The sequence below is a fragment of the Myotis brandtii genome, unplaced genomic scaffold (assembly GCF_000412655.1).
Source record: "Myotis brandtii unplaced genomic scaffold, ASM41265v1 scaffold32, whole genome shotgun sequence".
Classification (NCBI taxonomy): domain Eukaryota; kingdom Metazoa; phylum Chordata; class Mammalia; order Chiroptera; family Vespertilionidae; genus Myotis; species Myotis brandtii.
The window spans coordinates 14,190,323-14,205,359 of NW_005362269.1; the positions used below are offsets into that span (position 1 = coordinate 14,190,323).

General features: G+C 54.3%; 1 protein-coding gene across 1 annotated transcript in view; it reads left to right on the forward strand.

Annotated features, from left to right (window-relative positions):
* Window positions 1–15,037, forward strand: part of WWC1 (WW and C2 domain containing 1) — a 126,668-nt gene continuing 111,631 nt past the window's right edge. Inside the window, 1 exon segment of the mRNA XM_005870618.2 lies at window positions 1–173. Coding sequence (XP_005870680.1) covers window positions 1–173 — 173 coding nt within the window.

Genomic DNA, 15,037 nt, shown 5'->3' on the forward strand with positions numbered 1-15,037 from the left:
ATGGTGCCTCAGCGGCGGCCGGGAGCTGCATGGGGGAGCGCAGGCCGCTCTTGGGAAGATGCCCCGGAGCTGCCCCTGCCGGAGGGCTGGGAGGAGGCGCGCGACTTCGACGGCAAGGTCTACTACATAGACCACACGAGCCGCACCACCAGCTGGATCGACCCGCGGGACAGGTAGGACCCGGGGGGCCCACACCCCCACCCGGGCCGTCTGTGCCCTGGGGGCCACCAGCCGGGACTACTGGCCGGAGGGCGGGGTGGCTCCGCCAACCTCTTGAGCTTTCTTTGCCCGCGCCCCCCATTGCCCTTCTGGAGCGCCGCTCCGGCCCCCGTGAGCTGCTGGGAGGAGGGGACAGCAGTGAGTTGGCCCAGGCTGCCCCACCGCCATCCCTAGATGGAGGACTTAGGCCCCAGTCCGCACCTGCCCGGAGTTTTGACCTCAAGCTCTAGCCCCGCCCCCGCCCCTTTAGGAGAAGAAGGCGGGCGGGGGCGGGGGAGCGACCCAGCTGAGTGATGCTGGGGCTCCCCGGGGAGGCTTTCCCCAGCGCGGGGCCTGGGAAGCATCTGGTTGGGGGGTGGGGGGAGGGCCTCGGGGTTCGGTGGGAGTCTGCTGGAGGAAGGACAGACGCGCGCACGGAAGGCTGGCTGGAGTGGGGGTTTTGACAGGTGCCTCTGAGGTTCCGAAAAGAGCACGGAGCCTCCGGTGGCCTGGAGGCCGGGAGTGGGAAGGGAAGGGAAGGAAGGAAGGAGCAGGGGAGGGCTGCTGGGGAGACTGGTTCTCCAGGAATCCACAGCAACTTGGGAGCTGTTGGCATGTAGATGGGGGCGAGAGGCCTCCGGCAAAGCCCTGCCCATCGCTCTTCCTCCTCCCTTTCTTCCTCTGGGGACCGGGCTCCTCGGCCCTGCACCTGCGCGTCCTGACCTTGGTGGCCACCACGCCGGCTGTAGTACAGGATTTTTTAAAAATTTTATTTATTTTTTTGCTGAGGCAGGTGGAGTCCGAGATGCCTGGTGTGGCCTTTAGCTTCCAGACTTTCTCCCAGTTTCCACTGTTCGGCATTTCTTTTCTTTTAAATATGTTTTTATTGATTTCAGAGAGGAAGGGAGAGGGAGAGAGAGATAGAAGCATCAGTGATGAGAGAGAATCATTGATCGGCTGCCTCCTGCACACCTCACACTGGGGATTGAGCCTGCAACCCCCTGACCGTAATCGAAGGGAATCGTGACCTCCTGGTTCATAGGTCAACACTCAACTACTGGGCCACGCAGGCTGGGCTGTTTGGCATTTCTTTGCACACAAGCACCCCCTTCCCATGTATGTGGTGGGGGGAGGGGAGGACCACCTTCTGGGACAGCTTTGTTATCCTTTGCTGACTCAGTCCTTAGTCAGAGTGTCTTAGGAATGTGGAATTTTCACCTGGTCGCCGGCTGTGACCTTGGGCATCAGGTGCCTCTACAGCAATGCAGGTAAATGTTTTGGACCCTTCACCTTGCTGGGTTATGATGTATGTCCCAGGAGGCTCGGATGGGTGTGTAGCAAGGTGAGGGTGAACAGAAAGAAAAAGTGTTAAGGAGGTGTGAGTTCAGATTCTCAGGGTTCCTGTGAGCAAGTAAGTTCATTCATTCAGCACTTACTGGGTTGCTCTATGCTCAGTGCCATGCTGAAGGTCTCATTTACCGTAATCTGTAAGAGAGAATTTTAATGCTAGAGAGCATTCCTTGGGCAAGCTGCTTTAACCTCGGGGCCTCAGTTTCCCTATTTGTCAGACGAATGGTTTGCTGGGAAGGGAAGCAGTAATAGTGGAACTCTTAAAAGTTGGAAAGGATATAGAAGATCAGAGTCCCACTCCCATTTTCAAACATAGGAGAAAATTTGAGGCCCAGGGGTGTGAGGAGCTTGTTTTGATGTTTCTAATACTCTGTATGCCAAGTTCTTTTTAATTTTTATTGATTTCAGAGAGGAAAGGAGAGCGATATAGAAACATCAATGATGAGAGAGAATCATTGATTGGCTGCCTTCTGCACGCACCACAGTGGACAAGCCCACAACTCGGGCATGTGCCCTGACTTCGAATCGAACCGTGACCTCCCGGTTCATAGGTCAACCCGCAACCACTGAGCCACGCTGGCTGGGCATCATATGCCAAGTTCTTTACCGGCTCAGAACTTTTAACCTCCAAACATGTTCAGGCTCACTTTCCTTCCCCAGCCCCCTCGGGGCAGCCCCTTGTACTGCTCCCAGAAGAGGCACAAGTTCGAGCTCTGTGTCCTCCCCCAGTTTGGGTCCTGGCAGGTGTGCTGTTAGCAGTTGGATGACAGAGGTGAACACCCCACACCTGGTGCTGCTCACTCACTCACTCTGGGTCACCCGTCTACAGACTGTTCGGGGTTTCGGAGAGGATAGTGCAGCTGTAGGAAGCTTCTCGAACACCAGTCATTCTTTACCCTTGGAAGAGGGCAAGCAGTATTGCTTCCGAGAACACCTGACTTGGCTAGAGCATAATTTCCCAGATTTTAGTACTATGTGGACCACCTTCATGATATTTTGCTATGTGCATCTGTGCTATTGCTTACTTCATACTTGACTTTAAAGGAACTCAATTTGAAAAAATTTTTAAGCCACTTTCACAGTGGGAAACTAGGAATATCTATTGCCGTAAATAGAAGGGATCCTTTAAAATACAGTGGAGGAATAAAACCCCACTGCCATTATATTCTAGCTCGTACTGTGGCCTGCCCATGGCCCCAGCCACAGGCCCGCGCAGCCTTTGTTTTTAGGCAGATTGGCAAGCAATGGAGAGGAATTAAAAACATACTGTTGCTGAATGGAACCCCTGGCTTCTTCACTGTGCAAGTCATTGGTTTTGTGCCTCCTGGTCATGCACCTGCACTTGCACTGGGCTGGTGTGGGGCCCCTGAGCTTGGGGTGCGGAGGAGATCCGAGTGTCACCTTGGGGTCTCTGATGAATCTAACTTTGGAAGTTTGGGGAAAGAGCTGAGCAGAGGGCATCAATTCCGGGCTCTCCGGAATTTCCTTCCTGCACCCCGGGAAGGGATTTCTGTCTGCTGGTCCTGCCTGCGTGGCCTCAGGCCGATCGCTTGAGCTCTCAGGTGCAGGTGCTTCATCAGTGAGAGAACAGGGTTGATGAGGTGGTCTGGAGGACCCTGCCTGCCCTCAGGCTTCTCCTTACCCCTCCTGCCTCCAAGACAGAATTTGGGGGTGCGGGTAGGTGGGAGGGTAAGGGGGCTGTGAAGAGGAGGAAAAATTTAAAAAGCTAGAAAGAGCCAGACTTCTTTGGGGTGGGGGGTGGGGGTGGAGTAGAGGAGATAAATCCTGCCAAGGTGCTTACATCTCTGCAGCTGGTTAATGCTGGGAAACAAAATAAATCACACACAGGATGCTTACGTGCGGCTGTTTGCGTCCGTCTGGGCTTTTTCCTTACCTGAATCAAGGAGATGCCTGCCCGTTCCCCTGAATTTAAAAGAAGCCAGTCCAATGGGCCTTCAGTCAGAAAAGGGATTTCTTAGCCACCAAGAACAAAATAGCGTCTCGGGTTACCAACCCCGAAGAATGCCCTGGCACATTCCTCCCCGTGGGGCTGAGCTGTTTTGTGTGCTGTCCGGCCTGGAGGCTGCTGGGGGTAGGGAATCCAGTGTTCAGCGTTCCCTTTCACCAGGGGGTTGGAAGAGCAGCCAGGCAGCTGGCCCTGCCAACTCTGTCCCCTTCTCACCCAGGGGAAGGCTGGGAGGCCGGAATTCCTGAGGACGGTTGTCCCAACAACCGGAGAGGGTCCAGTGGGCAGTTCGGGCCCTGCCTACTGGGCCAAGGGCTCTTCCTGAGGCCCGGCCGCTGGGAAGGTGATCGGTCCCCCCCGGGGAGTGGGGTGCAGCCCCATGGAGTGGTCTTCCTTTAGCAGAGTAATAGCTCCAGGTGCTTCTGGGAGCTCCCAGCCCAGGGCCAGCGTGGCGAGGGCATTTGACCCAGGGGTATGCCAAAACAAATACGCTGATTGTTCTCGGGGGAGGAATGGCCCTGCCGGAGAAGGTTCCTGAAGTCGGATTCCTGCCCATTCTGTGGTTTGTGGTCAGACCTCCTTCCAGGAGCCACCTGCAAACTCCCGGCACAGTTTTGGGGGCTGTGTGATAAGTACCCAAGGCCCACATGGCCGAGGGGCTACGTGGAGAGGACTCAGCGACTTCCCTCATGACCTGAGGAAGAACTTGAGCTAACCCTGCCGTCTCAGAAATCATTGACGTTGTAGGAAGTTGGGCCTAGCAGTCACAGACCTTAACCTCCGCTGGTCACAGACCCTTGTGAGAAGCTGACAGAGGTTAAGGATGCTTCTTGAAGACAAGTGTGAACATGGTTTGGGGCACATAATTTCAGGGGGCTCGTGGACCCCAGGTTCATAAATTCCTGCCGTAGATTAGCTTAGAAACCGCTCATCACTAACTGTGCCCCCTCCTGTGTAGGTAGGAAGTAATGATTACTTACTGCATCCAGGCCGTCTGCTGAGAGCTTTCCATGGGATTTCTTTTAATCCTCCTACCAACCCTGGGAATAGGTAGTTATCTGCCTGAGGAACCTGAGGCCGGGTGGGGGGTTAGGGGAGGGGGCAGCTCTGAGTTGGGTGAAGCCACTCAGCTTTTGTGAAATGAAGGCACACTGACTTACGAACCCTCATTTCTAAGCCCTGCACCGCTCAGCTGCCTGCTGAATCCAGACTTCTACTCCATTGCCTAAGGAATTTGGCTTTGGGGAATGGACCTGGGACAGGCATGATTTCACTTCCCTGCAACCATTCTGGTGTGGCCAGACCGCAGTTCACCAGAGAGCAAGTGTGGATAATGGGGAAGAGGGTGAGCCTTTTGAGTCCTGGCATCTTGGGTCTGCTACGTGCTACCTGAGTGAGCCTGGCAAGTTACACACGCTCTGAGCCTTGGTTTCGTCTTGTGTAGGATGGGGAGATGCATAAGCAAGCTGGCAAGGGCGGTTCTGAGCATTAAATAAGCTAAGTCGGTCGGGCAGCCAGCACAGAGCCTGACACGCAGGAGGCACTTGGGGATGCCAGCTCTTTCAGCTTTTACTAGAAGTACCTGCAAAACACTTAAGCGGAGACGGAGTCTCACCAAGCTCTGTGGCAGTTGGCAGACAGGTTGGGCCTTTCTGGTCATGTAATCCAGGGTTCTCATTTCACCGATGAAACGGAGACTCAGAGACAAGTGACGTGCCCAAGGTCACACAGCAGGCAGCCGTCAAGCTCGAATCGCTAGCACAGGTCTCTTTTCCTCTTTCTCTTACGAAAACTTGCTCCTAAAAATCAGATCCAGTTTCTCCTCTTCCATCGTAGTCGTTTGGGAATCTTTCACGCTTGGGGCTGAGTTCTTCCAAATCCCTTTTCACTGTGCAGACCAACATGTGTCTTTCCTAGTGTCACAGTCCTGGGTGAGTTGCGTCATAGGAATTTGTCATTTGCCGAACAGTTAAAGCACCAGCAACGGCAAGTGAGTTACTATTTTATAATCAGTTAAAATGGATTTAAGGTTATTGTCAGACTACTTTTCACCAATTTCTTAAAGCAGGAGTTATAACCAGCCTGACATGGAATGTACCTGAAGCCTCTATTCCCCATGCTTCTCCTCATGGTCCCCTAATACCTACAGATGTGCCTTCACAAGTTATTAGAGGGGTTTCCTTCTCTTTCCGTTCCCCGGGAGTCTACGGTGCATGGCGTTATCTTATGCCCATTATTAAGAAAGAAATAGGTTAAGAAGCACTAGTAGAGATAAGAGGAAGAAATAAGAGACTTTGGAACCCATAAACGAATAAAGTAATAATAAAATGCTAACGTGTGAACGTTTACTCTCTGCTGTGCACTGTTCTCTATTACCTCATTTAATCCTTTCACCGACTGTGTGAGGTAAAAGTACTATTATCTCCATCTTCGGACGAGGGAAGTGAGACCTAGAAAGGTTAAGTCACTTGTTCAAGGTCACCAGTAGGTGATGCACCCAGGGTTGGAGCCCAGGTAGTGGAACTCCTGAACCCAAGGTCTTATTAGCTGTAGGTAGCACTTCCGGGTGCCAGCATGCCCTGTCCACTGGTTGGCCTTGAGAGTTACCATTTATTCCTAAAGTCTGCTGTGGGTCTCAGCGAGAGATGTGGGCAAAGGAGGCTCCATCCGAGAAGCCAGTGAGAGAGATCCACGCGGCGGGTGGCTTAGGAGACTGTTGGGCACGGACCCCACCTTCTGGGAGCAGCCGCTAACCAGAGCTCTGGGAGGGAGAGAGCAGAGACGGAGGCAGGGACACTCGGAAGGATGCAGTGTGGGTCAGGTTCAGAGTCGTTTCCAAGTCGCTTGGGTAAATGCTCCCGATGGCCAGCCAGGGAATGGGTAGCCGAGGCAGCTCCTCTCTGTCACCACCCCTCCTGCTTTCGGCCTAGCCACACTGACCTGGTTCTCCAGTCCCCGGGGACCGCAGGTAGCTGGGAAACACTGCTCTTTTGAAGAGAAGAGACTCGGGTTGCCTTAGTTACTGGGAAGGTTGGAACACCGGGCTCAGGTGCACATAAGGAAAGCCAGGCTAGAGTAAGTGGCCATTGGGGGTGGCCGGCGGGTGGCCGGCCGGTTGCTGCAAAGCTCTTGGATGGAAGAAGCCTTGGTCAGGTTTTGATGGCATTTGTCAGGGGTAGTGGGGAGGGGGGTACCGACTTAGTGGCAGTTGGCTCCGTGTTGGGAGTTCTCTCCACCAAGAGGATCCACAGCCCCAGCTCAGTGAGGGGCCTGGATAAGGGAAACCCACTTCCTTTGGAGAAATGGCTTGGGTGACCTAGCGCTTCCACTGGGACAGGGCTGAGGGCTGGATCTAGGCTGAGTCCCGGTGACAAATTCCCGCCCGGCCTCTCCCAGCACAGAGAGGGCCCGCCCGCCGCACACCCTTAAGTAGAACAGCGAGCGAAAGGCTCCGGTTGCCTCCGCTGACAAGCCTCTCGGCCGCCTTGAATCCCTGTTTCAGAGTGAGATAAAAGGAGAGAAAACGCAGAAACTGGATACAGTGGCGTTTTGTTATTTAACCTTCACCCAGCGGGCCATTAAGCCTCCAGCTCCGGAGCAGAAAGCCTCTTGCCAAAATGATGGGGGGAGATTGAGGAAGGGGGGCGGGGGACAGGCGTTCACTGTTGTTGTGTAGGGGGAACATAGGACATTCTATAAAGAGGCTGGCCAGGGGAGAGGGGGTGGAGTAGAGAGAGTGGGGAGGAGGAAGAAAAGGACAAGTGTGGTGGGTCCCATGCCCCCCCCCCCCTTTCCCAATTCCCCTCTTAAAGCTTCTACCCATGACATCTCGCCGTTGGGAAGAAATGGGATCTCTCCGTTTCAAATGTCCGCCTAAGAAAAAGGACCGGGGCTTAAGTTCTCGTACAATGGTCGGCCAGAAAAAAAAAAAAATGAAGCTGCATCAAGATTAGGGACACCTTTGTTGGCTTTTTCTTCCCCCACTCCATTTATCACTCCCTGGCAGCCGGGACGCCAGGCCAGCGCAGCTGCTGCCTTTCCCCGGCCGGCCGGCCGGCTGCCTGCTGTCACCGGGCCTGGTTCGGTGACAGCCCGGCCGTCCCCACGCCAGCGTCCTCCCCGCCTCGTGGCAGTTACCTGTGTGATTCGTTCCTGGGGCAGCCCTTAGGCTCCACGGACTGGGACCTGACTCGGAAGGGTCAGGTATCAAGATGCAGGGATCAGGTGGCTGAGATGAGGTGACCCCGGGGCAGCCGTCCGAGCCTGCATCTGCCGGGGCTTTCCTTGGCCGGCTCCAGCTCTGGGAGCACGTCGCCGTGTACTCCAGGAATTCCTTGCAAGTGCATTGTCTTTGTGTCACGAACAAGGAGGACAGTCACTGGCAAAAGTGATGACTACAAGGCTCTTAACCAGAGTTATCCAGAATCATCCTGATCCAGCGCCTGTCCCAGGCCAAGCACTGTTGATGATGGTGTTTTTCTGGCATTTTGCAAGTGGGGAAACGGAGGCTAAGAACAGTTGAGTGGCAAAGTCAAGGTCATAGAGGTAGAAAGAGGCAGGGTTGGCGTCTCAATCTAGGTCCGTCTGATTTCAAGGCCTTACTCTTTGTACCACTGCACTCAGTGAATTTGGAGAGAAGGGAGGAGAGAGGTGGGGCAGCCAAGGGAAAGGGACTTTTTTATTTTTAATTGAACTCATTGGGGTGACATTGGTTAATAAAAGCATGTAGGTGTCAGGTGTACAGTTCTAGAATGCATCCTCTGTAAGGGGGAAGGGACTTTTAACTACAGGGAAATAAACAGAAACACACGAATCAGCATGTAGACACCTTGTTCACGCTGGAGAAACATGTCCGTGGGGTCCCAGCCAAACGTTGGTTTGCCACACCACACTGTTCCCTGCGGTGGGTAAGGCCTTCACCAGGATCTCCAGAGGATGCCACGTCTGGTCCTGGCTCTGTCCTTGATGCCTAGGAAATGACCTTGAACAAGTTCCTTCTGGGCTGTGTGTGAGAAGCACCTGCCTACCCCGAGGGCTGAGCCGAGGATGGAATGGCACCAGACACGGCAAGTCTCAGCCCAGTGCCGTGTGCGCCTCAGGCTCCCTCACGGGAGCGGTGCCCACTGGGGCTCCTCTACCCGCCTGTGCATTGGAAGAGGAGCTGGAGCCAGTGTCCCGTCCTGGCCAGCTCAGGTCTCTTCCTGGTGAGCCACGGTGACATCAGCACCTCCAAGCCACCTTGGCGGCGCTGGTTACATAAGTAAATCAATATATCCTTCCCCCTGGTCTTATCGGAGGCAAGCCCTGCTTAGGAATTTCTGCAGTGAGGTGACTCGCGCCAGTGAGCTGGCACCAGGCTGCGTGGGAAGCAGGGTAATGAATTGCAGTTGTCATGGCAGAGCTCAGAGGCTGGGGCAGGAACTGGAGGTCTCTGGGATTCACGGGGAACTGTTGGACCCCACGGCCCTTCACTCGGAAGTCCCCTCTCCCCGTGCCCTGTGCCTTGTTTGAGGACCCACTGATGTTAGCCTTGTGGTGGCACGGAAGGGCACTGGTGTTTATCCGTCCCACCCAGCTGGGCCATTCACTCCGCAGGTATTTATGGAGTGCCCACTGGGCTCCGGGCGACGTTGCCAGTGCGGGAGGATCAGAGCAAAGTCCCTGCTGTCACGGGGTGCACCCTTGGACGAGGGAGATGGACACACAGTTAAAGAGATAAACTGTAAGATGACGGGGGCTCGGTGTTCTCTTGGAGTTGTTTTTGTTTGTTTGTTTTTTAACACATCTTAGGAAGGTGGAGGGGCAGGCTCATCATGACCCCTGTGGGCAGTGGGGATGTGAGCTCAGACTTGGAGCTGGGAGACCTTTGTGCCTTGGGTCGGGTACTACCGAGAGCCGGCTGTGGTGAGCTGGGCCCTGGGCTAAATGCTGGGCGTGCGGGGCCACAGGGCAGGCGGTCTCTAACACACAGCACTTACTACCAATCAGCTGAGGGATGGTCAACAAGCTGTGCAACTAAGGGTAGAAATGCCAGGTTTGCCGAACCCCGATCGCCTTCCTCTCCTGTTTCACCTGGACACGGTCAGCCATTTGAAAATATTTCCTGGAGGCCTGTAAATGGATAGAGTGTCCCTAATATGCCTGGCATTGTGGCTGCCCGGGGAGTCAGCGGTAATTAACCAACAAAAACGCTATCCTTGTGGAGCCTACGTTTAGAGCCTCGGTTGTCAAAGGGGCCGAAGCTCAGAACCCCTGGAGGGCTTGTTAACCCCACTCCCACCCCCAGTGAGGCCATAAATTTGCATTTCCAACAGCTCCCGGAGGAGGCGTTGACTCTTCACAATACCCTAGGAGGGGGGCCTCACATTCTCCCCGGTTTACAGCCTGGGAAACTGGAGACCCAGGTGAGGTCCCTCGGCCCTCCTTCTTATGCTAAGAGAGCTAACGGAAGTGGGTCCCTGACAGGCCCGTTTGCCGGCAACGCTGGGATTGCCAAGGGTGAGAACTGTTGTTTTTCTGCTGACCTGAGGCCTGGGTGGTGGCAGAGTTCCATTATGAACGAAGTCACAGGGAAGCAGGAGGTCGGAAGGAATTTTCTTGACGTTAGAATGTATAGAATTATATATCCTTGCTGGGGGGAGGGGCGGGACCCAAGGAAATGGTCTTCCCTGTTTCTCAGTGGCCAACACTTTGCTGAGCTGCTCTTCAGTGGGAGGGTCCCGAGGGTCCCGCCCAGCCCCCTTCAGCTCTAGAGGGCGTAGGGGAGGATTGGGGAAGAGGCCAGATCTTCCCCTCCAAGAACCCTCTTAACAGGGAGGCAGAGCCCAGGACTGTTCCTCTCGACCAAGACTTGGATTTTCCTCTCAGCCTTCTCACTAGCGACTTCTCTCCTGCCATGTTCAGTATCAGAGAGATTTGGGCTCATGTTTGCCTTCATGTGAAAATCTCTCAACTCCCATTTTAGCTGGAATGCTTTGAAATAAATCGGTCGGAGTTACTTCAGAGTTGTACACCTGGGGGTTGGGCCTCCCTTTCATCTGCTCTCTGCCCTCAGCAGAGCCTGGTCTAGGTTTCAGGCGCACATCTGTGTCCCTGAGACGGCAGGAGCGTGGGGAGTGCAGATGCTGTCACCATAGAGATCTTAGCCTGTGGATAGGAACAAATAATAGCGAGCATTTATTCAGACTTCAGATTGTGTCAGGATGTGGGCTGTGTGCTTGGCACGCGTCGTCCAATTTAATTCTTACAGCAACCCTGCGAGGTGAGAACTGGTACCCTCTCCATCCCGATGATGGAGGCTTAGAGAGTAGAGAACTTGCCCAGGATCGCACAGCCAACCAGGGGCAGGCCTGGGATGTGAACCCAGTCTGTCTGCCCCCAAAATGCACGTTCTTCACCGACCCGTAGGTCGGACCAGGTTGGTGAGCAGCCCTGACTTGATCCTGGGAACTCCGACCAGAGCCCCTCTCACTACTGTGATTGCCGCAGGGGCAGCTGCTTCCCTTTGCTCGGGGTCTGCCGAGAACCAGACCTTTCTGTTTGCTCTCCCCTCCTGTCTTCACAGGCGTCCCTCACTCAGAGCAGGGGGAGTGAGCTGTTTTCCTGAGCACAGTTGGTTTTTAAAAATCAACTGCATGCCCTAATGCTGCTCTATGTGTTTTATAGTTTATTAGCTTAACTGCCACACTCACCTTCTGAGGGAGGTCCTGTGACTGTCCCCATTTAGAGATGAAGAAGTGGAGGCACAGAGAGGCTAAGTAATTTGCCCAAGGTCACACAGCTAGAAAGGGGCAGAGCTGGATTCACGCTCAGGCCATCTGGCTCCAGAGCTCACGCTCTTAGGCTGCCATCCACATCGAAGGGTTATTGTGAGAGTTACAGCATGAATTTCCTCATTTAAGGCATCTAGCGGAGAGCAAGGCTCGGAATAAGTAGTCAAAAATGTTAACAGTCATGACATCATTACAGCATTAGTTTGTGGGTGACTCATGGCCTTCATGGTGCTGGTCTACCTCATAACCCTCCAGCTCAGCAACCAGAGCTAACTCAGTGTCTCCAAATTCAAATTCCTGTGACCAATGCTCATTTGGAAAGATTACAGAGCTGGCCTTGCACTGGACTCATCTGATACAGGGAACCATGGCAGGGGTTGGAGAGTCGTGTGCTACCAACTTAGGACAGCAGCTGCCCACCCGGGAGAGGCCGTGGGCAATTGGCATCCGTCGGTCATTCTTGCTCCGAACCTCCACAGTAAATTGTTCTGAATGTGTGGCGATTAGCAGGACCTGGTGGTTACTATGTCTGAGCACATGTTCGATCCTGAACCTTGCTTCTGCCCACCCCCACCCCGTGGCAATCCTCCATTCATTGTGTGAGCCCGACCCTCTTAGCCCGACCCTCTTGCTGCTGGAAGTGTGGCAGGTGAGCCAGGGCCCCACAAGCAATGATGGCAAAACCCGCAGGAATCCATCCTCACCTCCTCACTACCCTCAGCCAGGAAGGGCCACTTAGAGACCTTCTCTGCAGCCTGAACTGGCTCCCTGCCCTCTGGGCCCGGGTCCCTCACCAGGAGGCTGCCCTCTGCTGCCCAGTGCCACCCACTCCGGCACAGGCTGTGGACCAGCACGGTGGCATTGCCTGGGAGCTCGTTAGAAATGCAGAATGCCGGACCCATGGAATCAGCAGCTGTGTTCTGACGTGATCCCTACGCATGCTCCTGTGTGAGCAGCACGGACCATCAGTGCTGCTCAGGTTTGCGTAACCCGCTTTTGGTTTTTGTTCTGTGGCTGGCTGTGCCGCTTACCAGCTCTGATCTAGGACTCACCATAGTCATCCTATCAGTTGTAAACACAGCGCCAAGGCAGCCGGTTCCCAGAGCCTCACGTGGGATAGAATAGGGATTGAAGCCGGGGGCCCCGTTGAAAGGGAGTCCCATCTGCTGAGAAACGGCAGGGTCCTGAGGCCCAGCAGGTCCACCCGCAGGGTCAGATGCCAGAGGGCAGAGCAGATGCGGGCTGTGCAGGAGGTCCACGGGGAGCAGAACATGGGCGTGGGGAGCACGGGGCAGTCAGAAGGGGGAACCCTTGCAGGAGGGCATTGTCTGTCGGCTGTAACACGTAATGAGGACGTGGCCCCCACGCACCTGGCAGAGATCGCAAAGGCAGGATTCTAGCCCTCATAACGTTGGCTAGAGCTGGGCAAGGAGGTCTGGGTTTCCCGATCAGCTTCCCAGGCAGGGGCTTGAACCAGCAAAATAAATGGGTCCAAACAGGGCAGAAATATTGCCATGAGGGGACTAACAGAAACGGAGCCTTTAGCCACGGCTTAGGCTGGCTGAGCCAGCTCCTGCCCCTCACCCCCAGTCCAGCCAGGGGAGCCCAAGTGGGTCGCACTGGGGCAGCAGAGGAGGGCAGGGAGCCAGGCAGCTCAGGCTGCAGAGAACGTCTGTAAGAGGCCCCGTGCACAGCCTGGCCCTTCCTGGGGCAGGGTGGTGAGAGCGTGTGGCCGGATCCCAGCGGGTTTTCCCGTCACTGCTCACGGGCCCTGGCTCACCTGTGAACAGCGTTCCGGCAGAAGCCTGGACCTTGCCCCAGCACATTCCTGGGATAACACCCACCGTTGTTAACAGTGACAGCCCCGGGGGTGTGAGCCAGGCGCCCAACCCCCGCCCGGCGTTCCTGTCCAGTTTGTTGGAGGTTATATGTATGTCTGTGTAAAATGACTGAAGAACGAGTCATTAGTGAGCTGTCCGAAGTCCCTTTGGGGGCATTCTATGAATATAAACCAATATTCCATCAAAGCCACAAATAGCTTTTTGCCCCATTCCTTCAGAGCAGGGTTTCTCAAGAGTGTGGTCCACAGAGGACCTGCATTAGACTCTCCAAGGAGCTTGTGAAAGAAACTCAGATTCCTGGGCCCTCACTGGAACCTGCTGAATTAGAATCTCGGCAGGGTTCCCAGGAATCTGCATTTTTAGGAATTTGCATTTTTAATATGCTACCCAGAAGATCCTAGTACTCCTTAAACTTGAAACCCTCTCCCTCCCCTCACTCACAAGGCACTCTCTTCCCTGTGCATAGACCATGTGTGCACCCTGCCTGCTGATACTCCCTCGCTGTGCTGCTGCACACAGCTAACGGTCACCTCTTCCAGGAAGCCTGCCTGGCCATCTTTGTCCCAGCTCATGGAGGGGCTAGCCGTCACTCTTCTAACATGAATCTACCACATAGTTTTCATTTCCATGCCTGTGTTCTCTACGAGTGGTGAAGCTTCCTATCTGTCTCCCCAGTCCCAGCGCAAAGTTTTGTACATGATCAGCACGAATGAATGAATGAGTGAATGAACGAATACAAGTGAGTGCGGCTGAGAGGCATTTGATTTGGGGAGCTGCAGAGTAGAGGTTGTTGAGCAGATGTTTCCCAATAAGAAACTGCCACCCTCCAACTCTTCTCTTAGTTCACTCCTAGGTCCAGCTTTGGAACCAGAAGGCAAGCATTAGACCCAAGGAGAGCCCAGGGCTCAGATTGGCAGGGGCACAGCCCACCTGTTTGGGACAGTTTGCTCGCCCTGGGCCTGACCTCACACCCAGGGTGGCTGGAATGGCAGGCCGGAGGAGTTAAAGAATAGAACTATCGGACCATGAACCTCCCTAGAGTCCTTTCCCCCAGCGTTTCTCAGAGTTTGCTACCATGATTTTCTGCGTGAGACTTTGAATTGCTATTTGCCAAACCAGGAACTGTTGACCCAACAGAAATCACACAAAGATAGGAGAAGCCCTGGACAGGCTGTCCTAATCTTTTTGGTGAAGGGAGAGCCAGGCGCCTGCCATCTGAAGAATGCTGCCCATCACCAACTCTGGAAAACAAAATGCATTTCCTTATTCTTAAGAACTGGAGCACCATGAAACCTGCTTTACCAGTCCAGCCTCGCTGCCTCCATCCTGCTTCTCTGGGTGTCTGTGGGGGTGGGGCACCTCTGGGGGCTGCTGAGGGTTGGCGGGAAGGGTGGCTTTGGAAAGGCCTGACCTGGAGGCTCGAGGGTCAGTTCAGATTGCTGTGACCCCAGGGGACCTCAGAACAGGAGACAGACTAACCTCTTAATGTGTGAGGTCAGGGTGAGGGCAGCTCGCTCTCTCAGTCGCAAGGAGGCTCAGAACCTTGCTTGGTTCTTGGAGAGGAAAAGAGTGGCTGAATTCTAGGCAGAGCAGCTGAGGGCTCCTTGGCACATGCTTCTCGAATGGAATTGGTGAAAGGGTAGCGTCCAGTTTGGTTAAATGCGGGCTGGATCTGAATCCTTCCAGCGTTTGCCGTAATTCCACGAGGGAGGGAGTCAGGTATTATAAGATTTGAGGTAATTAGTGGGCTTCTTTTGTGCTTTTTTCATAAGGATGTTATCTCTGAATCCACTTCCTTTCTGACCTCATCCCCAATTTCACTTGGTTTGCTTTCAGGAGGAAGATATTAGTGTTACCACTGGGTCAAGGTTTCATATTAAAAAAACAAAGTTCAGAAATCTTATTAGTTG